The 24179-nt window shown below is 47.0% G+C and overlaps 1 protein-coding gene across 1 annotated transcript in view; it reads right to left on the bottom strand.

The window, feature by feature from the left end:
- The window catches only part of LOC146812812 (alpha-2-macroglobulin-like protein 1), a 761857-nt gene that overhangs the window by 174582 nt on the left and 563096 nt on the right, over positions 1-24179 (bottom strand). The window contains exons 26-27 of the mRNA XM_085615204.1: positions 18557-18716; positions 6566-6601 (exon numbers count right to left, since the gene is read on the bottom strand). Of these exons, the coding sequence (XP_085471330.1) occupies positions 6566-6601; positions 18557-18716 (196 nt within the window). The remainder of the gene's footprint in view (positions 1-6565; positions 6602-18556; positions 18717-24179) is intronic.

The following is a 24179-nucleotide window of genomic DNA, read 5'->3' as shown; positions in this document are numbered from 1 at the left end:
AGGTATTCCCTACAACAGTGTCCATGAATACACTGAAGGTCCAGGGTCCCTGGTCATCGATGGTATTGCCTCTATCTACTTATTGCGGGTGGAGGAGATTGGCTCGAGGCACTGGACCTTTCCAGGTTTGTTATTTGACAAAACAACAACAGATTGAGCAAATACTCCTCTTGAGTTACTGCTAGTATTGAGATATTTCTGAAGATATCCTTTGTAGTTCTGAAGTATTTTTGTAGAAAGACAGTTGTCTTAGGTTGTCTTAAGAAGGTTCTTTATTGGTTACATCCTTTTATTCCAGCGAATCAATTTACTGTGAGTGGTACAACAGCCGACACGTGTTTTGCCCTATGTGGTCAGTAGGACCAGGGCTTTCTCAAGACTTCTCAGTTAAACAGAAGTTGAATGGACTTTGTACGGTACATTAGTCTTCAGGCTGATATATTATAGCACAATGCTGGAATTTGTAAGAAAGATCCGTAGCTGTAGTCTCTTCTGAGTAACAGACGTCGTGTAGGTCTGATGGGCAGTGCCAGGCTGCCAATGTGCCTGGTGGAGCATGTGATTCACCAGATGGCTGAGTGGAAGTGTCTAAAGCCTACCTGCCACAAAATGTTCTAGGAGACTGAGGGAGGCTGGTTCAGAGAGACAATGTGAGAGAATACCTTTCGTCAGGTGCCCCCCTGAGGAAGACCCTGTCTGGGACAACCTTCTAAGGCAGTACAACATTGAAAGAGAATGTCAAACATTGGAGGAGTAGGCACTTGCCCATCCCAAGCTGCTGGTGGGTAATTCCTGGAGGAAGCATCTTCCCTCTTCTTCTCATTCTTGAGGATGGAATGAGGGGGACCCTCTACTCAACTAGTCCTGAGGTCCTTGGGCAGACATAAGTAAATCACATGCATGTCTGATTCATTTACTTCTCTCTTCCCGAGGAGCCTGATCTCTGTTATGGCCTGCTTTCACCTATGGGAGCTGGCACGTTAAGTTGATGTAATGCCATGGAGCTTTGGGTACATCACCAAGTATGGAATGTGATGGTCATTTGGCAACAGGAAGACAGGAGAGTTATGGATGGACTGACTGTACTGACCCTGTGGTGGATTCAATAAAGGAATTTGAATTATCTTGGAAATGGTGTATTCTTTCAACAATCTCCTCTACTGTTTTGGGGGATGGAGGCATGTAATGGACATATAATGGACAGGAACTCCTTTACCCAGGGTACTGCTAATTGTTCAGACAAGGCCTTTAGTGAATCAGCAGGAATGCATGCGTACTACCACTCGGATCCAAAATCTACATGGGCGGTGGCTGTGGCATCCCAGACAGCTATCCGAGATCTTCCATTTTGATGAATGGGCAGTGTCAGTGAATGTACCAACCTCAGTCTTCTTCTCCTCCAGTTTCTCCCTATTTGGGGGGAGCATGAGCTACTGGGCACAACTGTGGTGGTTGAGGTCATTCATCCCGGTGTCCCGAGGACATTTTAAATCAACAAGGGACCCTAAGAACATAGGAATTCAATCACTAATGGAGAGAAAATCTGTTGTAAAACAATGTTTTAATAATCAAGAAATTACAGAACAAGGTGTACGTACAGTACGTGATAGTGGAGTACAAAACATGCTCGGTGCTCAGGTGAAAGTGATAAGAACTGTGTGATATATCTACCACAATTTATAGCAATCGTGAGCAGCCTCTATTTCACAATTAATCATGTCTTAACAGGTCTGTGCACTTGAGTGGGTGACGTTTCGTTCCACAACTAATGCAGGATCATCATCAGGAGTTGAGTTACAGTTAGCCTGAGAAGTCAATCAATCATTTGTAAAGCGCACTATTCACCCGTGCGGGTCTCAAGGCGCTGGGGGGGAGGGATGCTGCTACTGCTCGAATAGCCAGGTCTTGAGTAGTCTCCTGAAGGTTAGTAGGTCCTGGGTCTGCTGTAGGATGGTGGGAAGGGTGTTCCAGTTCTTGGCGGCGAGGTGGGAGAACGATCTGCTGCCAGAGGTCGATCTTCGGATGCGGGGGACAGTGGCGAGAGCAAGGTCGGCGGAGCGGAGCTGGCGGTTGGGGCTGTAGAAGGTGAGTCGTCTGTTGAGGTATGCTGGTCTGGTGTTGTGGAGTGCCTTGTGTGTGTGGGTGAGGAGCTTGAAGGTGATCCTCTTGTTGACGGGAAGCCAGTGTAGGTCTCTCAGGTGGGGTGTGATGTGGCTGCGGCGGGGGATGTCGAGGATCAAGCGTGCAGAGGCTTTCTGTATGCGTTGTAGTCGTTCAGGAGTTTGGCCGAGGCTCCTGCGTAAAGGGCGTTTCAGTAGACCAACCTGCTGCTGGCGAGTGCCTGGGTGACCGTTCTTGTTGTTTCGGTGGGGATCCACCTGTAGATCTTGCGGAGAATGCGGAGGGTGTTGAAGCAGGAGGACGAGACGGCGTTGACTTGCTTGGTCATGGAGAATGTTGACAGTGACAAATAAACTAACAAGCATTGGTAGTGCATCGGTTTCGCCTATGTGATGAATGTCAAGGGAGTGGAGAGGATATGGCTCAGCTGCCAGAGCACGGTCTCTGACACCTACCTTGCTGTGCTGTTAAATAGGTGTACAGTCTTGTGATGGAGAAGAGTATCTGGTTGCAAGCCGCAGCTCCAAGGATGACCTGGAAAATGCAAGAACGTTCGGCAGGCCTCCTACCTTTTTTCAGTTCTGTTGAGATATTGCTGCAGTGTTGAGGGATTGAGTTGCATGCACGTGTTCTACTGTGTGTTCCCTGGGGGAAAGAGCAGCCCCGCGCCCTGAGACTACTTCTGACTGCTGCTGAGGCTGTACACATACAAGCCGCTGTTTGGTTGCCAGAGGCAACACAGTAGCTAGGAAGACAGTGCCCTCGCTCATAGACACAGAAGACTGGCCAGAGTGAAAGTTCCAAAGATCACAGTTTCATTGCAAATATTCTTCTGCAACACCTACTAGAACAGAAAGAAGGAAGACAGATAAAGACTGCTTGTTGCTACCACAGGTGCTTACTTTTGTGTGTATGACAATACAAAAACAAAACAGGTCTGTGCACACCCTCCATGGAATTGAAACTAAAACCAGTGGTGTTTTTTATCAATCACCATCTGGGACGAAGGAAACAGCTCCCTTAAAACTGTGACAGGAGTTGGGAGGATGAGGCGCAGTGGCCAGAGCTGCTGACTCAATAGCTAGGGATCCCAGTTCGAGTTTCGGCTGCGCAATATTCTGAGCAAATCACTTAATCACTCCCAGTGAAAAGTTGTTCTATATAAATCAGCCGCAAGACGAAAAAGCAGAAAGAGGCAAAACTTCATGAAAAAATAGATCCACCGAAGCGGATGTTAACAGTATTTTGGCTACGGGAAACTGATAAGAGAAGCTGATATGGAACAATCATTGGTAACTGCAGGAAAATATGCTACAGCCAATAGAAATAGAGGAAAAGTGAGTGGCAAGCACAGGAACCAATGAAAAGTCAGGGATGAGAGGGGTGGAATGTAAGGCCCTTTTAAGTTTATATTAAAAACAGTGGATTTCACAAGCACAGCGCAAGCGCTATGCAGGCAAAACCTTAGAAGTAACATACACAAAGGAAAAAAAACATAACTATAAGATAAAATAACAAAGGATGGCATAGCAACATAGCCGTTCTGTTACTCACAACCACATGTCTTATGTACAATATCCACAAATTGAAGTAGGCGAGTGCATCTACAAATTAAAAAAAATAAAATAATGAAAGTGCAATGTTAGATAAGCGGATTAGGTGACTCTGACCTGCTCGCAGATCGGATCACTCCCCACGCCGCACGGCTCCTCCTGAGTGCGTGTCTCCTCTCCTCCCGCCGCCGCCGCCGTAGTGGTCACGCCCCTGGTGTGCCCCCTGTGCTGCCTGCACTGTGCTCGCCGGATCATTAGTAATTTCACTGTTTGTTCCTTTTTGCTCTAACTTGTGATTGTTTCAGTCCCTGTTGCACCCCTTGTGCGCCAGCCTCTCGCTCCTCGCCTCCCCTTGACCTCGGTACCCACCCATTGGCCTCCCCGCTCCCGCCTCCCAGCTGCTCCTCCCTCCCACTGTCCTTTTATGGGGGACGCCGCGCGGAAGCGCAGCGGACGCGCGCAGCGGGCGTGTCAAAGGCAAGCCCGTCTGCACCCGTCCGTGCCTGGACCGCGCCCAGAGCCAGGACCCCTGGACCCCGCGCACCCCGCAACGCCAGAATGCAATACGACGCCAACACCCTCCTCACTCTCAACACCGGCCGAGACCGCTGCTGCTTCCAGGCCGCCCCGAAACAGACCCATGGACCCTTCTCCTGCCACACCTGCAACTTCTCCTGCGACAGAACCACCAAGCATCCAAAGACCGGACCCAACCACCTCCGCTGCATACTCCTGAACACCTGCTCCACACGCAAACACACCATCGAGCTATGGGACCTCCTCGACACCACGGCTCCAGACGTAGCCTTCCTGACCGAGACCTGGTGGAACGACTCCTCGGCACCGGACATCGCCATAGCCATCCCAGACAGATACAAGATATCCCGCAAAGACCGCACCCACGGAATCGGAGGAGGAATAGCCATCGTCCACAAATCCACAAATCCACACTGCAGGTTCACACCTTCGCAGACCCTCCTCTCAACTCCGCCGAACACCTCCACTTCCACCTCCACTTCCGGATCCACACCAACCCCAACACCACCCTCAGAGGAACACTCGTTTACCCAGGGCCCCGTTCAACGACGCCATCGCCGACCTCGCCAGCACCCACGCACTCCCGTCCACGGACTACATCCTCCTCGGGGACCTAAACTACCATCTCGAGAACAACAACGACACCAACACCGCCACCTTGACTGACAAACTCGCCAACCTCGGATTTCGACAACTCGTCACCGTACCCACCCACGCCGCCGGCCACACGCTCGACCCCATCTTCTCCACAAGCACCCACATCGCCTTCAACCACACCACCGAGCTCCACTGGACCAACCACCGCTGCATCCACTTCACATTCAAGAAGGCAACCACCGCACCCAACAGCTGCCCCGTCGCTGCTGGGGCAAAGTCACCAAGGATCAGCTAACCTCAGCCGTCGCCCTGAACCCGCCCAGCAACCCCACCGACCCAGACGACGACGCCCAGAACCTCAGACAATGGATCGAAGACTGCGCCAACACTCTTGCCCCACTTAAGAACCCCCCCCTCAACCACCCCGTCAAGAAAGCCGCCTGGTACACCGAGGAACTCCGGGACTCCAGACGCGCATGCCGGAAGCTGGAAAAAGCATGGCTCCATGACCGCACATCTGACAACCACACTGCCCTCAAAGACGCCACTCGCAGACATCACCAACTCATCAGAACAGCCAAAAGGTCCTCCTTCAAAACCCGCCTCGACAACAACGCGCACGACTGCAAAGAACTCTTTACCATCGTGAAAGAACTCGCCAACCCCAGTGCCAACACCAACGATATCCCGCCCTCACAAGAACTGTGCGACACCCTGGCCACCTTCTTTCACCGCAAAATCATCGACATCCACGACAGCTTCAACGTACCGCCGGGCCGGGCCATGGCAGCGCCCATCCCAAACAACACCAACCTACTAACCTCCTGGGCCCACGTGAGCGACACTGACACATGCAAGACGCAAGACTATGAACTCCATCCACTCAGGATCGCCAACGGACCCCTGCCCTCACCACGTGTTCAACAAAGCAGACGCCACCATCGCACCCCAACTACGGAAGGTCATCAACATCTCCTTCGACACAGCGACATTCCCGGAAAGCTGGATACACGCCGAAATCAACGCCCTCCTCAAGAAGCCCAAAGTGGACCCCAAAGACCTCAAGAACTACAGGCCCATCTCCCTGCTCCCCTTCCCAGCGAAAGTCATCGAGAAGATCGCCAACAGACAGCTGACCCGCCACCTCGAAGACAACAGTCTTCTAGATCCGTCGCAATCTGGATTCAGATGGAACCACAGCACCGAGACAGCCCTCATCGCCGCCACAGACGACATCCGATGCCAACTAGACAACGGCGAAACCTCTGCCCTCATCCTCCTGGACCTATCAGCCGCCTTCGTCACGGTCTGCCACCGCACACTAAGAACACGCCTCCAAGAAGCCGGGATTCGGGACAAAGCACTGGACTGGACCTCCTCCTTCCTCACCGGCAGAACCCAGAGAGTCCGCCTCCCACCCTACAGAGCCGAAGCAACCAACCTCATCTGCGACGTTCCCCAGGGCTCATCCCTAAGCCCGACTCTATTCAACATCTACATGGCCCCCCTCGCACAAGTGGCCCGTCAACACGACCTGAACATCATCTCCTATGCCGTCGATACCCAGCTCATCCTCTCCCTCACCAAGGACCCGCACACCGCCAAGACCAACCTACACGAGGGTATGAAGGCCGTCGCCGAATGGATGAGAAATTGCCGCCTGAAGCTGAACTCAGATAAGACGGAAGTCCTCATCCTCCGCCTGGGACGACTCCTGGTGGCCAACTACGCTAGGAACAGCACCGACACCCACAGACCACGCACTCAACTTGGGATTTATCCTCGACTCCTCCCTCTCCATGTCCAAACAGGTCAACGCCGTCTCCTCCTCCTGTTTCAACACCCTCCACAGGATCTACAAGTGGATCCCGATCGAAACCAGAAGAACGGTGACCCAAGCCCTCGTCAGCAGCCGGCTAGACTACGGTAACGCACTCTACGCTGGAATCCCCACCAAACACCTACAGCGACTACAACGCATCCAGAACGCCCCAGCCCGCCTGATCCTCAACCTCCCACGTCACAGCCACATCACCCCCCCACCTAAGAGACCTGCAATGGCTCCCCGTCAACAAGAGGATCACCTTCAAACTCCTCACCCACGCACACAAAGCACTCCACAACTCCGGACCAACATACTTGAACAGCAGACTCAACTTCTACACCCCCATCCGCCACCTCCGCTCCACAAGCCTCGCCCTCGCCGCCGTCCCCCGAATCCAACGCACCACCGCCGGAGGCAGATCCTTCACCTACATCGTGGCCAAGACCTGGAACTCCCTCCCCACCCACCTGCGACAGACCCAGAACCTGCTCACCTTCAGGAGGCTCCTCAAGACCTGGCTCTTCGAGCAGTAGCAGCGGCCCCCACCCCACCCTTCAGCGCCTTGAGACCCTCACGGGTGTGTAGCGTGCTTTATAAATACTGTGATTGATTGATTGATTGATTAAAATAAGATCCAGTCCGGAAAGAAAAATAGAGTACTCCAAGGGGGCTTACCAAGAGGGATCTCCAAGGATTAAGAGTCAGGTCACAAGAATTCAGGGTAGGAAATGGTGGGCTCAGATGGAGTGAGGACCATAAGTGAGTTGCCAAGGGAGGATTGAAAGTAAGTGGGAATAGGGTTCAATCTGCGTAAGGGACCTCTGTACCTTAAACAAAGGACAGAAGAACTGCTATGAGTGTTTTTGATAAGGCAGAAACCAAGCAATGGTGAACTCATGCTGATACCGAGCGGCCAAGCAGTCCAAGCGGGGAGGTTCTGGCAATGTGGACTCCTCTTTAAAGAGATAGAAAGTGACACTTAGGGACCTGGCATCCATATTGTGAAAATAAAATCAGCCGGCCATCTTGGATTGGGCGGAACAGGCCGGTTTCACGCTCTATCAGGGGCTGGGAGTCTGTGCCCTGAGCACAGCAGATGTCTCCAAGGTGCAGCTTGGAGATATCCAATTGCACATGTTGTGAACAGCCGGCCAAACCGACATGCACACTTTCAGTGCCTACCACTCCTACTCCCCTTGCTGCTTGTGCAACATGGCCACATCCCACCCTGGACTCAGGGATTGGAAGTCAAAAATAAAAGTTTCATTGCCATTGTATTTCTCTGCCGCTTGCTGCATTTCAGCAGTGTGGCAACGCTCCTCCGCCATAGCAGAGGAGCCGCTGCTGCTGGCATTTTGTACTGGACTATTTTTATTGGAACAGGGTGATTTGCATATGGCTAGTTCCTATCAAAGGTGTCATGGTGAGCAAAAACATGATGGACTGGATTGAGCCTCAGAGTAATTACAAGTCTCTGTGATTGATTGATGCAATCCACCCATCACTTTTTTGTTTTTTTGTGTGATGTGTATACCCAGACATGGGTCCTTTGCTCACTGTGACATGCAACTCAATCTGAAGCCTACTTAAGAGGCCAAAATGAGATGAAACTGGTTTGGGGTTGATTTAAGGGAGACCTGACCTGGCAGTTTGGGCTGAACTGTTCCTTTCGGGCTGTATCATGACTGATCTGCCTATGGTTGGTTCCTTTCTGGGTTTGCACAGTCGGCAAAAAAGACAATGAACTGTATTGTAGTGCAGAGTAATTACCAGTGGCTGAGATTAATTCAAGCAATCAATACACCACTTATTGGTTTTCCTCAGGGCATCACATAGACCTGGACAGTAGGGGCTCCCCTCTAGGCCACAACACAGGTTCTGGACTTCGCAGTACCATGGAGTGGCCTAGGCTTCTGCACACACGCTGGATTAACGTGATTGCAGGCCAAAACAAAAAGTCAGGATACTGGGTTTACATTCAGTCAGGCACTCATGGAATGGATACACATATGTTTAAACTGCAGGAACATTTTTCTCCCAAAACATGCCTTCAAGGAAGTGTGCTGCAGTTGTGTCTGACATGGCAGAAGGTGTTGTACCTGAAACTGGATTGCCTGGCTGTGGAAAGTGCTGCGTCATACTTTCAAAACTCTCCAAAGAATATTGTGCCAACATACCCCCCATATGTACGTCTTTCCAATGCTCTCATTAAATCCTGGGCCATGTGGTACATGTTCTACTGACGTCTGAGCAAGGATAGGTGTGAGCACGTTCAATCAGTGACAGAAAAAAAACACTGCCAGGAGGTCATACATGATTCTCTTATCATTCCCCACCACGTAATAAAATAATTAGGAGAAATGTCAAAACAAGCTTATAAACAATAAACCTCCCAACCAAGCAAGCACATTCCTAAACACCAAAACGCAGTCTAACACCAGACCACTTTTACTTATACGTGAACCTTGTGTTCAGTTGGCGTCTGCCTTAAGTCAACAATGACATTTTCTCTCCGTTCATTACTGTGGGTGTTCTTGGTGTTATCTTTCTAAACTGATAATGACAGCTTACCTTTCCGTGGAGTATGTTAGTGTTTATAGATTTAAACTCAGAACAGGAAAAAAGTACACAAATGTTATTGTGTTGTCAGTGCAACTAACAAAAGTTTTTAAAACTTCACCATTATATTCAATAGCTTAATGATATGCACTAGATGCAAAGCTACTCCTGGTTCTACCCAAATTCAGGAATGCTCTAACCGATTCTAGTTGGTTGGGAATTAATCTGGATGGACTCATCGAAGGGGGAAGTGCAAAGGTGAGGAATAATTGCATGGGTCTAGTTTCCCAAATTTCACAGATTGTTCTGAATGTAGTTTGCTTTGAGTGTTATATTTTTTTCAGGGCACTCTGTGGCACTTTTTCCAATTCAGGCACTTACCTTGGGGAGGGATCATCACAGGTTTGGGCTCAGTACCAAGGGACCTTGAGGTGATGCTAGCAAGTTCTCTTAGCATCCTAGGAGCACATGCTCACACAGGTGGTACCAGAATGGGCAGCGGCAAGCTAAAGGATAGGACCTCTGTGGCCCGGACAGGTAACCAGGTGTAGAAAAGTGAAGAGGATCCCACAGGCCTTGTGCACACAGACAAAGCAGTACATGTTACAGGGTGAATAGCAACATGGCAAACTGGTAATTTCAGCAGTTCACTCTTCAGCTTTTTGAGATCTCCCCTCTCGTCTTGTGATCCAGCTTCACGGATGTAGGGGAAGCAACAGAGGAGGTGTAGGATGTTAATCTCTCCAATGTTGAAGGGCTTCTGGGCTCGAGTTGAGTAGCTTTGTAACTCTCTGATCTCAGGCGGCTCCACACAGGCAGCTGGCCCTCATGGTGGGGTTCACATCAGCTGAGCTATTGGTGTTATTGGGGGGAAGTCACATATCTTCTGAGAATGCAAGGCAATCCACCTTCTACAGCAGGCTTGTTTTTGCAGTTGTGGAGTGTGATCCTGGCCAAGCTTCTCCTCTTCTAGTCCTTTATCTGGGTGGGTGCAGAGGGATGCTGCTTGAAGCCAAAGCTGAACAGATATTCTGGCTCAAAGGTCAACTTATATCCAAAGCAGTGGTATCTGGTGTCAGGCCAACGAGCTAACCATAATCTTGGCAGCACTTTAAATTGTGGAGAAAACCAATCAATGCTAACATATATTCCTTTAGGTACAGTGCAGTCCTATTGCTGCCTGCATATCACTTTGTTTCCCGTCTCTGGGCCTCCGTCACAGGAGGTATCCTATTATGTGAGATGTGTATATAGTTTCCAAACAGCCACTTAGCCAGCCAGCCATTGGCTCTTGCCATGCCTCAGTTGGCTTCTGGCAGAACTGATCAATGGGACCTGGGATAGATAGTCTGCACATTTTTTTCCATTTGATAGCAATGCCCTTAGGGCTGACCACAGTGTTTGTTCTCAGGACACAGGGGGCTGACCTAGATGAAATGCTTGGATCCAGTAAGGTGAACGCAAAGAAGACTTCCTGCTCCAGTGAACACTTTGTTGACCTGCATCAGGCGCACAACATACTGTCAACAATAACCAATCCAGGGACAGAGAAGAAGGAGTACACACTTCCTCTTCCCCTGCCTGAAGGAGAGACCGGACTGGTTGCTGGTGGTTCTGCCCCTGCCCCTCCGGCTTCATATTTGCATGCCGTCTTCCACATCGCGGGACTTCCAGCTAGACCCACTGCCTGACTACAGCTCCCAGGAGCCTCATCTGTTGGAAGGAGAGCCCTGACTGGTTCCTGCTGGTTCTGCCCCTGCTCTTCCGGCTTCAAATTTGCATGCCATCTCCTGCATCGCGGGATGTGCACGGGCGGCGCCCAGGCCAAGGGTGGGCCCATCCGTGCCTGTCAAAGCCTGGAAGAGGGTGGACTGGGCCACCCCTCTTTCGCCGGACCCCCAACTAAGGTAATGTGCCTGCTGTCCCTGCCTCTGCACTGCCTGCTGCCCCTGCACTTCATGATGTCCCTGCCCCTGTATGGGCTGCTGTCCAAGCCCCTGCACGGCTGCTGTCGCTGCCCCTGTGCTGCCTGCTGTCCCTGCCCCTGCACTGCCTGCTGCTGCCCCTGCGCTGCCTGCTGTCCCTGCGCTGCTGCTACCCCATCCCAGTCACTGAGCTGCCTGCTGTCACAGCCCCTCACTGCCCGATCCAGATCCTTTCCCATCTCCCAGGACCACCTACGAGGACCTCTATTGGAGGCCACCGCACGGTCTCACAGTGGATGCTCACCACGGACACGCCACCAATGCACTGCTGGTTGGACAACGCCGAGTACCAGTATCCCTGGCCCTCCTGCCACCCTTCAGTACACTGCCAAGGAACTCCTGGAACTGGATCCCAGTTCCAAAGCAAGAGCTGTGTCTCCTCCCCACGATCCACCAAAGGACCCTTCACCTGCCGGAACTGCCACTACTCCTGAAACACAACCATTGAAAGATCCTGCATCACTCCTGCCCACAAGACCAAGAACACCCTGCAACCACTCCATTGCATATTGCTCATTGCCTGCTCACTCTGCAAACATGCCAAGGAAATCTGGGACACCATCACTACCCTCCCCAATGACGTTGCCTTCATCACCTAAACATGGCTCAACCGTTCCTCGAACCTCAAAGGCTACAAGATGATACACCAAGGCTACAAGATGATACACCAAGATCCCGGCAACAAACAAGGTGGAGGCATTGCCATCATCTTCAAGGAAACCATCAGATGCACCATCATGAACGATGAAGCCACATGTCTATTGGAACACCTCAACTTTCTACTACAAACTGACGTGAAGACCACAATAAGAGGCACCCTCACCGAAAGAATCCCGGGACCTGAGCAACCTTCTGAGATGCCATCCTCAACCTGAACGTCCCCCTAGCAATCGATTCTCACCACTAAGTCCTACTCGGCGACCTCAACTTCCACATCCAAGACACCCAACAACACCAAATCCACCACCCTCCTGGTGAATCTAAACAACATTGGCCTCACCCAACTGGTCATCGCACCTAGTAATATTGAGGAGAGCCTAGCCCATTTCAATGAAGCAGCACTAGCCGCCATTGAACAGATCGCCCCTCTCAGAACACAATCAAATAAATCCAGGCAAATCCAGGACAATCCAGGCGGCCTGGTTTACACCTGAGCTTCATAAGGAAAAAAGTCAATGCAAAAATTTGGACAGAAGATGGCATCGGACCCATCTTACTGAGGACAAAGAGAAATATAGGTTAGCCCTCACCCAATATCACAAAAACATAAAGCAGACCTGAAAAACCCATACTGCTCAACAGCTAAGCCAAGCAGAGAACACTCCCAAAGCTCTGTACCAGATCTTGAAAGACTTTACTAACCCCAAAGCTTGCGATCTGGAGGAAGCCTTCTCTCAGACCCTTTGCGATAAAATAGCTGACGTTTTCATACAGAAAATCAACACTATCTATAATAAGATTACCTCTGCAAGCTGTCCACAGTTGGCAGACACCGCAAGGGTATCCTCACCAAGCCCAAGGACAGACTCACTGTTCAGTTTCCCCCCTATATTCCAGGAGGAGGCAGAAACCTTAATGTGCAAGGTAAAATCGCCGCTCGACGTTTTACCTGCAAGAATCTCAGCCTCTCTTGTTAAACAGCTGTCAGATCCAATCTGCTCTTTACTGAATTTATCACTGAAGGAAGGCCACATACCATTGGCATGGAATGTGGCACAGTTCATTCCGATGTGGAAAAACACCAAAGCCTCCATGGAAGATCTTTCAAATCTGCACCCCACCTGCCTCCTGCCTTTCCTGAGCAAATTGCTGTAAAAACACGTTAATGAACATGTCGGACCATATCGAATCGGCTGGCTGCCTTGCTCCATCCCAATCAGGCTTCCGACCAAAACAGCACGGAAACAGCCCGGGTGGCTGTCACTGATAACATCAGGTTAGCACTACACAATGGTCAATCTACTCTCCTGGTGTTATTAGACCCCCTCGCCACATTCAATACGGTCGACCACCAGATTTTGCTCATGAGATTGAAGGAATCCGGGACTGGTGGAGTGGCACTGCAGTGGATGACTAGTTTCCTTCCTAACCATACCCAGATCATTAATCTGGGGCCATACCGTTCCAAAACTAAAGAACTGACCAAGGGAGTGCCTCAAGACTCCTGTTTAAGTCCCTCCTTGTTTAACATCTACATGGCTCCCTTGGCCACACTACTAAGGAACTACGGGTTCATCCCGATAGCCTATGCTGATGACACCCAACTCACCTTGAATGCCGGAAAGACTGAAATCATGCTTTTTGGAGACGCTCCACTAATGTGGACACCAGAATGGTGGCTTAAAGAGCTGGGAAGGGCTCCAACACCATAGACAACAGCCAAAAACTTGGGGTGCGTCATGAGCAAACCCTAACCATGAAAGAGCATGTGACACATACCGTTGGCTCATGCTTCCATGTGCTTGGCCTACTGAAAAGACTTTTCCCTTTCTTCCCGATTCCTTATGAAAGACTCTCATTCAAACTCTGGTGTTGAGCAGACTGGACTACTGCAACACCCTGTTGATTGCAGCTAAGGAGTCCTCTCTAAACCGCCTTCAGGTAGTACAGAACACGGCAGGTCATTTAACCCTGAATGCCCCATACAGAACAGCCTCACTTCTCCTTCTCCAACAGCTCCACTGGCTATCTGTGTGCAAACTAGTGAAATGTAAGATCTGTTGTTTGACACACAAGGCAGTGTGGGGTAATGGACCTACCTATTTGGCAGAGAAACTTCATCAATATATCCCACATAGGGACCACCGCTCCGGCTCGAAATCCCTTCTTAAGATAGCCACGGTCAAGAAAGCAAGGACAGGGAGAAAAGCCTTCTGATGTCTGGCACCCTTCTTCTGGAACCAACTTCCCACAGCATGAAGGCAGTGCCCAGACCATCTGAAGTTTAGGAAGGCTCTGAACAGTGCCCTATTCTAGACTTGCCTCTATGTGACAGCTTCCTTTTGTGAGTCCGCGAGTGCTGAGATACCCCTCTGGGGGTGATTCAAGTGCTAAACAAATCCACAAATCAAATCAAATCAAAACTAATCAAACATGCAGACATCAGACCCCTCCTAAAAAACCTCGGCCAACCCCAGAGATCACATAAGTTATCAGCCGATCTCCCTGTACCCTACCAGGCCAAAGTATTCAAGAAAGTCATCAACCAGCAGCTCACCGAATTCCTGGAACAAAACCCTCTACTGGACGCCTCACAATCAGGATTCTGTGTCAACCACGGAACTGAGACCATGCTGATTGCTGCCACAGATGACATCAGAACACCCCTCGACTGGGGAGAAACTGTGGCCCTGATCCTCCTCAACCTCTCAGCAGCGTTCGAAATGGTCTCCTACAACACCCTCATCACCAGACTCTACAACATAGGCATTCAGCAAGACTCCCTCAAGTGGATCGCCTCCTTCCTCACAGGACACACACAGAGCATCCGACTGCCTCCCTTCACCTCCGCACCCAAAGACATCATAGTCAGCGTTACACAAGGTTCATTCCTCAGCCGTACCTGTTCAACATCCACATGACCCTCCCTCGCAGACGTCGTCAGATCCCACAGACTCATCATAATCTCTTACGCAGACGACACTCAACTGATCCTCTTGCTCACCGAAGACCCCTCCAACGTCAAAACCAACTTCTGCAACACCATGATCAACATAGCCAAATAGATGAGAGACAACTGCCTCCAACTCAACTCCGACAAGACTGAAGTACTGATCTTCAGGAACAACACCTCCGAGTAGGACCACAGCTGGTGGCCTGCACCACAGCTGGTGGCCTGCAGACCTCAGACCTATACCCACACCGACCGACCATGCACAGAACCTCGGCATTATCCTCGACAGCCAACTGACCATGAAATGACAAGTCAATGAGTCGCCTCCTCCTGCTTCCACACACTTCAAATGCTCTGCAGAATCTTCAGTTGGATCCCATCCAACACCAGAAAGACCATCACTCAAGACCACATCACCAGCCGCTTCAACTACAGCAATGCTCTCTACTCCGACATCTCCACCCAGCTGCTCAGAAGACACCTGACCATACAGAATGCTGCAGCAAGACTCATCCTGGTCCTCCCCAAACAAACCCACATTGCCCCCACCTGACAGAAGAGATGCCAGTTCAAGATCCTCATGCACGCCTAAAAGCCCTCCAAGACCTTGGACCTACCTACATCAACCATCGTCTAAAATTCCCCTCGGTGGCAGACTTCAGAGAGTGACTCAAGGCCTGCTCTTCGAAGGAGACATATCACCCAGATACCCCTAGGGGTGACAGTGTTGAGCTTTATAAATGCTGTTTGATTGATTGATTTATAAAAGTATGCAATATGCAGATAAATAATCTTAATTGTTCAACTGCCATTGTGATAGTCTAAAAGCAATACTATTTTAAATTGAATCGATCCAATCCAATTGTACAATGATTCTTCAATTCATAGAAGATGAATAGGGCGCCAAGGGGGAGGAGGTCCACAAGTTTAAAATCTGTAGGGTCCATTTTCCTTGTCTCAGTCACGATTAATCGAACTCATAACACTAAACGAAAACATACTGCGTAGCAGTGTATGACAATAGAGCAATCATTAATCAGTCAACAGCACTTTCGGGAGCACATGAGCACCTCATGGCAGGTTCTGACTATGGAGTGGTAATATGAAAATGGTGAAAGAGTGAAAAAAAAACAATGATAAAGTATTTAGACACCTTCAGTCCCTAGAAATTGCTCAATCTGTTATAATAAACAATATGTTAACATACTCCATATTTTATTAAGCAATGTAGATCTTCTTAACATTACATACATACCCGCTTAACAAGCTAAAATAAATGCAAAGAATGGTACAAAATCATTAGCACCTAATTAATATACTGTATCAACCTCCTCTTCATTACAAAAAACTTTCATTTATTCGTAATGTGATCTTAATATATCTGTCATAATGTGCTGACTATGAGGACAATGAACAACAAAGATTGGATGAGCATAAAAGTAAGGGTACCCTCATGTTGGACAGATGTGGAGCCAGCCATGCCTGAAAGAGAGCAAACTAATAGTTTCTCTGGTAATGGTATTCGTCTCTCTACTTCTTCAAAAAGTACTTATCACCATCCAAAGCAATAGTGGCAAGAAAGACGCTAAAGATGGTTTTATGTGTGCAGGTGGATGGCGTTACAAGTCACACTGACTCCTCTTATCATGCATGCCAAAACATCCTTTATTTCTAACAATTCAGGATCACATCACCGATTTCTGAATAACACACACCATGTGAATCTGGAATAGATTCAAGCTGTAAATCCTGTCCAGCTCACCTTGTGTGCAGGCCCCTTTCAGCCACTCCGAAGCTGTGACTCTCCCGAAACAGACTGGAATGAGAAACTGTTACCTATTGGATCCTCCTAAAACACCGCCTTTCTCGAGCCCTTTAAATCAATAGAAGGGCAGGGCTAATTCTTCCAAGTCTCCCAAATATACTCCAACATAGAGAGTGGAGGAAGTTGGACTGAAGGGTGTAATCATGCTTTCATCTAATGCCTCTATCTCATTGGTCCGGCCACATGATGATTGGCTGCAATCTCATTTTGTAGCAGAGGATACTGAGGCAGTCCTACTCTTGCATCTCTTCATGCCACGATGAGAAATCCTCTGTCTGCCCCTGCAGAAAGGCCTCTGTGTCTTCAGCAGTGACCCTGTGAACGGGCTACAATACACATTCACTTGTCTCGCAACTACGAAGCAGACACATCCATAAAACATAGTACATGAGATGGGCACAAACGTACTACTAACCACAGATAACCCAGAGGGTTAGCTCCCTCCAGTGATATCATAAAGCTTATAAATAGACCTTAATTTGTCCTCTTCTCTTTGGTGTAGGAAGTGCTCCTGTCCATGGTGTTTGGTAAGCATGATTCCCGTTTGTCATTTTGAACTGCATCATAGCACCTTTCTTTTTAAGCCATGTTGCACACCAGAATGCGCTGCTGTGAAATATGTTTATAAAAATGGATATTGGGGGCAAGCCACACCAGGAAGGTGTGGTGGAGAATAGAGAGCATATCAACAGCAGAGGGAGAAAGCCACACCAGGTAGATGTTCGGAGGAGGACTGGAGCAGAAACAACGGGAGGGGTAGAAAAGCAACACAAGGGAGGTGTGGAGGAGAGAGCACTAGACAGGGGCAGCAACACGGAGAAGGTGTGAGTGGGATGGGAAAGAAGCACCACGCTCAAGCAGGGGGGTGGGAAAAAGACACAGTACCACAATCACAGCACAAGCAGTGGATGGGCACTAGTTAAAATTTAGTCAATCTGCGCTTGATCCATACTACACAGAAAGGAAAAGAAGTGAGGTTTGGCATGGGATGGCTAAGTAGGAGTCAGGAAAGAAGAGTGACAACAAAGCCAACACATGGGAAGAAGTGGGTGGGCCCCCAAGCCCTTTATTGTAAACAATACGTCTCGCAAGCAGGAACGCATGCGCTCTCGCAGGTTACACCTAAAAAGGCATTGAAATGGGGCTATCGTATTACTACTGCCTAGCCTACTGGCGTAGCTAGCTGAGATTCCACCCCTGGCAACAGAGGATTTCACAAACTCATAATGAGGAAGGGTAAATGAGAATGAGCCAACCAGGGAATCTACCAATTTTCCGCCTCACTCTAATGGAGCTCCTAAGCCCTTTCCTCCACTTCAGCTTACAAGGCCATTCGACATCAAGGGCGAGAAAAGAAAAATACTCCCAAAATCTAACATCACAGAAGCCTACCGAAATTGGTTTTGATTGATCATAAAGAGATATTAGACAATGATTTAGTGACAGCTGTTTTAACGTCAAAGTGGCGGGGCAACATGAATGCTGGGTGAGGAGGAAATAATAAAGAACTTACCTGCCGCTGCGGCCGCCACCTTAGTGCTCCTCTCAGTGATGCTGGGCACACTGCACAGTCTTCCAGGGGCAAGTCATGGCGTTTCTCTTCTGCTGGTAATACCAGCAGGAGAGCAGCGCCATGATTGTCCTGAGCGAGCTGACTTGACGCTCGCTCAGGCACAGTGAGCCTGGGCCATTTCTCCACCCGACTGTACAATACAGCTGGGTTGGAGAAATGGTGGCGGGCCAAACCGACATGCACACTTACAGTCCCCGACCACACCTCTTTCCTGCAGCTGAGTGACGCTCCGTCAGGATGGCTGTGCCCCCGTCCTAAGGCTGGCAATTGGAAAAAAAATTATAATAAACTAGTTTGAGGCAACTCTCCTCTGCCATAATGGAGGAGCCGCCCCTGCTACGAATAGGTTGAATGTAATGGTGCCATACCTTCATGGACGACTGGATGAGCTTTCCCACACTCTGGAAGCAGCCTGTTGTCATGTTCTGGTGGAGGCGCAGCCAGTTCACAGCATCGTTAATCACTGTATCATCGACAAAGATGTACTCCTTGACCTGGCTGAAGCACTTAGCCACAAAAGCTGTGAGCCTAGAATGCAGAAATAGGATTAATAATTTGATGGTCACTGAGAAAAGGCTGGAGAACAAAACACCTAACTATCAGGGGCTATAAATAGCTGAAAGAGTTCAAGAGAAATAGTTATTGAGTGTGATAAAAGGTGAGATCAAAGTTAAGAGATCTATATTGTGAATGAATGTCGCTGCTTGCTAAACAGTTGTGCTCCTCCGCCCTAAATGCCTGAGTGTATGCGAAACTGGTATACTGACTTTCACGTTGTCCATGGCATTGTGGTAACCTAGCATTTGTACATGGGTCTAGGTCTGTCCCTTTTAAAGTGAGGTCCAGGACTTGTACTGTGACTGGAGTGGCACAGCAAACATGCCCTTATAGTAGGCAGTGAATAACTGTCCATGCCCTGGCTACATAATATAAAGCAATAGTGGCTACATACTTTGCTTTGCGGCTCCATAGTGTGACCAGACCATTTTCTCTGTATCAGGAAGAGCGTGATCTACTGGACTCAGCTGTTATGTGAAACCCAACAAATTCTGTGTGTACTTTGAGTGCGCATGTATGGTAGTAAGACTCTGTGTGTGAGTCTGAGTACTGAGGCCAGTGGAATCCTTTTATGGATGCCCCTGGTTTAGCATGGTACAAGATGGAGGATATGATATGCTACCCCAGACAGTGGGAGTGCCTACGTTGGTGTGGCTGGAGGGTGGAGACTCAGACACTAAGGTGAGGGGGATGGAGATAGGGCTACCTTTAGAAATTTCATGAGGTCTTCATTTGCAGAGAACTGCTGATTATTCTTCCTGAGCACTGCCAATGAGTTGATGGTAGGGGAGGGGATTGAGACTTATATTTCTTTTGTTGAAGATTAGGAACTTTCTAGGCAGGGCCTGCCCTCTTGTCTGATTCTGATTACTCTTTCCCAAAAACTGATGCCAGCCAGGAACAGCGATTTTGCACATCACTGTGTTTGCAGCTCGATAGTCATCAAGAGAAAGCGGACTTTCACCAGAGGGCAAAATCAGAGGTGACAAGTGTTGTGTAGAGTTGCCACAGTTGCTCTACACAGTTTCCAGGTAAGCTTTATTTAAGATAGTAACTGAACAATTACTTTTGGCATTTGGCAAAGAACCTTGTCTTGCCACTTCCAACGCAGTAAGAATGGAGTCAGTCACAACTAAGCGAGAAGCCTTAATTTGCCTAGTGGCTTAAACTGTCAGAAGACACCATCGCAAGGTGTTCAGCTCAGCGGTATCAACTGCCATCATAAGACGTCACCATTGGTCAAGAGGACAGTTTCTGCTAAGAGCAGTAATTGCTGAGGGTATTCAGACAAAATATCGAAATTAAAATATCGTCAGACATAACTATCGAGTTTGAAATATTGTCATACAGAAATATTGTGGGCAAGAAAATTGTTGTCAAGAATATCGATTTTAAGGTAAGTAATATTGATTTTAACAATATTGAAATCATTATTATCATTTACAAAAATATAGGGCCACATTATTATGTCGGGCGGAAAGCCATCCGACAGCTCGTCGGAGGCTTTCCGCCCAACATCTCAGGTTTCCGTCCGACCACCGTGTTGCCATACAAGAGGTCGGAGGGAAACCCGCAGGGAAATTCCGCTCTCCTTCCGTTGGGCTCACAGAGCCCATCGGGGCGACGGTCGGAAAAGTAATACCCAAACGACAGCGGAGCCAACCTCAGCTCCACCATTGAGATTACAATTTCGCTTTAAGCATGCCCTTTCATGGTGGTCCGACTGCCATGAAAAGGCAGCCAGAAAGTGATTTTTGGTGCCCCCAGTAGGCCCCCCTTTCCTGGCCCTCCGCTAAGGGGTATGGGGGACACCCCTGGTGCCCCCTAAACATCCCTGAATTGTGTGGCAGGTAGAGCATGGAGCCTGCCACATGGTGCAGAGAAGTATAAAAAGTTCATATTTCATATTGCAGCATGTGCCGTAGCCCACAGCACAAGCCCACAATAGGAAAGATGCAGTTTCGGACTGCCGTGAAGGCGGTCGCATCCTAATTAGAGAAGCGGCACCACCGTCTCCTTGTCAATCAGGCATCATAAAGGGGCCCAAAGTTGTTAATAATATAGTTTTTTAACAATTTTTATGAATCTGAGTATATATTTTAATTATATACATTATAAATTGTTTATGTAATTATTGTTAATGTTTTTCAATATAGTTTTACAATTTTAAGTAATTTTGAAATGTAATGTAATAATATTTTGCGCTTTTTAGTACCGTAGCGGGTTGTGGGGTTTATAGTGGTACAGGGTGGGAAGTAAATTCATTTTAAATAATTAATAATTCGTGTTTAAATTAATATTAATCATTTAATTGATTATTAGTTATGTTAATCGTATCATTATTTTTCTTAATAGCTACATTTCAGGTGTGGGTTGTGGGTTTTGTAGGGGTATAGGGTGGGAAGTAAATAAATGATAATTAATTAATATTTAATTTTAATTAATAATTATTTAATTGATAATTATTTATGTTAATTGTATAATTCTTTTTTTTAAGTTAAGTTTCAGGTGTGAGTTGTGGTTTTTGTAAGGGTATAGGGTGGGAAGTAAATTAATAATAACTAATAATTATTGTTTAATTAATATTAATAACTTAATTGATAATTGTATGATACATTTGGGGGGTGTTTGCTTTTGTATGGGTAAAGGGGGTGTAGGAATTTAATTACAATAATTCATAAATAATGTACATTTCTAATTATTTTAATGATTATTAATTATGTAAAATATATGAATAAGATATTGTTTAAGTTATGTATTAGGTGTGAGTTATTGCATTTGTAGGGGTAAAGGTAGGTAAGTTAACTAAATACAATTCATTTATTGTCAGTTAATTATTCATATTAAATGTTTAATCGATATTTATGTATATTATGCTATTAAGATTTTTCAAATGTATATATTAGGTATGGATTGTTTGTTTCTATATATAAAGTGTTGGAAGGTAATTTTATATTCGTATTTAATTATTAATAATATTTTATAGATATTTAATTATGTAAAATGTGTAAATATTATTAATTTAGGAACACATTTTAGATGTGTGTATTCTACTTTCTAGAGATAAAGGGTGGAAAGTTATTTAAGTGCTAACAAATTTAAAAATAGTTAATTCTTTTATAATTATGTTATTTATTATTGTATGTGTTAATTGTGTTGGGCTTTTTAATTGTAAATAACATTGTATTTATTGGGTGTTCTTATTTTGAGACTATAGCTGGTACTTCAATTTAAATAATATGTGTATTAATTTATATGTATTAAACATTGTAATAAATATGTAATTTAAAAAAAAAATATTATATATAGTTATTTTATATTTAAACATTTAGATTTTTGTTATTTAGTATAGTTTTGAAAATATTTTATTTCCTTGAAGTGTCTGTTTCTGATGTTGCACAGAGTGTAGTAGTAGTACACTTTACCCCTTTACAATCTAACACTTACCCTACTATTGCACTGACTGGAGTCAGAATAGTAAATGTTACCCCTTCGCGATCCTTCACTTTCCCTACTGTTGCACTGACTGGAGTGGGAATTGTACCTTTTACCCCTCCGCAAGCTAAGACTGTCCCTACGGCTGCAGTGACTGGAGTGAGAATAGTAATATTACCCCTCCGCAATCCAACATTTTCCATACTGTTGAATTTACTGGAATGAGAAAAGTAAATGTTACCCCTCCGTAATACAACACTTTCCCTACTGTTGCCACTGACTGGAGGGGGAATAGTAAATTTTAGCCCTGCGCAATACAAAACTTTTACTTCTGTTCTACTGACTGGAGTGGGAATTGTACATTTTACCCCATCACAATCCAGCACTTTCCCCACTTTTGTATAAATTGGAGTGGGAAAAGTATATGTATTATTTGTAGAATTTTATAGTTTAGTTTCTATTATTTCTATTGTTATTGTTATGTTTCTGTGGGAAACAGCCTTTTCCACGCAACCGTTACAACGCAAGCAATTACATCGCATGCCGTTGCAACTTAAAAGGTGTGCAGCAGTGGGACGAAGGTGTTGGATTTAACTCCAACACCTTCCCTACTGTTGCACACACTGGAGTTGGAATAGAAAATTAATCTACTCCAACTTCCAGCGCTTCCTTCGACAGAAAGTCGGAGTAAAGTTTTGCGTTGCTACGGTATGCAATATAATGGCATGCGTTGTATCGTCACATAGTCTGATTCTGTGTATGTAAAATTATAATAATTATAATTATTAACGTTTTAATATGTAATATATTTTTAGAAAAATCTAAATTTTTTACGTTGTTTAGTTTTTCATTTTTAATTGTTAATTTTTTTAATTGTGCATGTATTGGGTATATATATATCTCTACAGTGGAAAAAGGCACAACGGCGAAAGGCGTTCTGTCTCCCTTTCTGAGTTCTCAGTTGGAATAAGGTAACTGAATTTCCCCCAAAGTTTGTGCGGTCGTCCTTGTTTCTTGCGGAGACGAGGTTGGAGCTGATATTTATATCTATATATATATATATATATATATATATATATATATATATATATATATATATATATATATATCTTGCTCTCGGGAAGGTCCAACAATTGGGCTGCACTCGAACACAGAAGAGCTTTTCCCAACAGCTTTATTCGGTAAAACAGTCGCGCTGACCCGGTCAATGAAACAGCAGACCACAGCCCTGACGCGTTTCGAGAGTTCTCTTTTTCAAAGGGTGAATGCAGTCAAAAGCACACATGTGGCCACACCTTCCTTTTAACATCATATCGTGAGTCCTGATTGGACAACTCTGAATGAGATATCACGTTGTGTTCTGGGAGGTGTAGTCCGTGTTAAAATCCTCAGATGGTGGTGCTTAAAATTCACTGTTGATTACGGCTCCACATGAGCCCCGGACAGCTTGGCGGTTTAAGTCCACTCCTGTGCCCCACAAACGAAGCCCCTCCTGATTAGGAACTCCGTGGCCCCCATTACGAAGTGGTGCAGCCCTGCGGCAGGACGGCCGCATCAATATCTTGCTCTCGGGAAGGTCCAACAATTGGGCTGCACTCGAACACAGAAGAGCTTTTCCCAACAGCTTTATTCGGTAAAACAGTCGCGCTGACCCGGTCAATGAAACAGCAGACCACAGCCCTGACGCGTTTCGAGAGTTCTCTTTTTCAAAGGGTGAATGCAGTCAAAAGCACACATGTGGCCACACCTTCCTTTTAACATCATATCGTGAGTCCTGATTGGACAACTCTGAATGAGATATCACGTTGTGTTCTGGGAGGTGTAGTCCGTGTTAAAATCCTCAGATGGTGGTGCTTAAAATTCACTGTTGATTACGGCTCCACATGAGCCCCGGACAGCTTGGCGGTTTAAGTCCACTCCTGTGCCCCACAAACGAAGCCCCTCCTGATTAGGAACTCCGTGGCCCCCATTACGAAGTGGTGCAGCCCTGCGGCAGGA

The sequence above is a fragment of the Triturus cristatus genome, chromosome 7, assembly GCF_964204655.1.
Source record: "Triturus cristatus chromosome 7, aTriCri1.1, whole genome shotgun sequence".
Taxonomy (NCBI): Eukaryota; Metazoa; Chordata; class Amphibia; order Caudata; family Salamandridae; genus Triturus; species Triturus cristatus.
The sequence above is the reverse complement of the archived record's forward strand: the minus strand, read 5'-3'. Positions and strand labels throughout refer to the sequence as shown.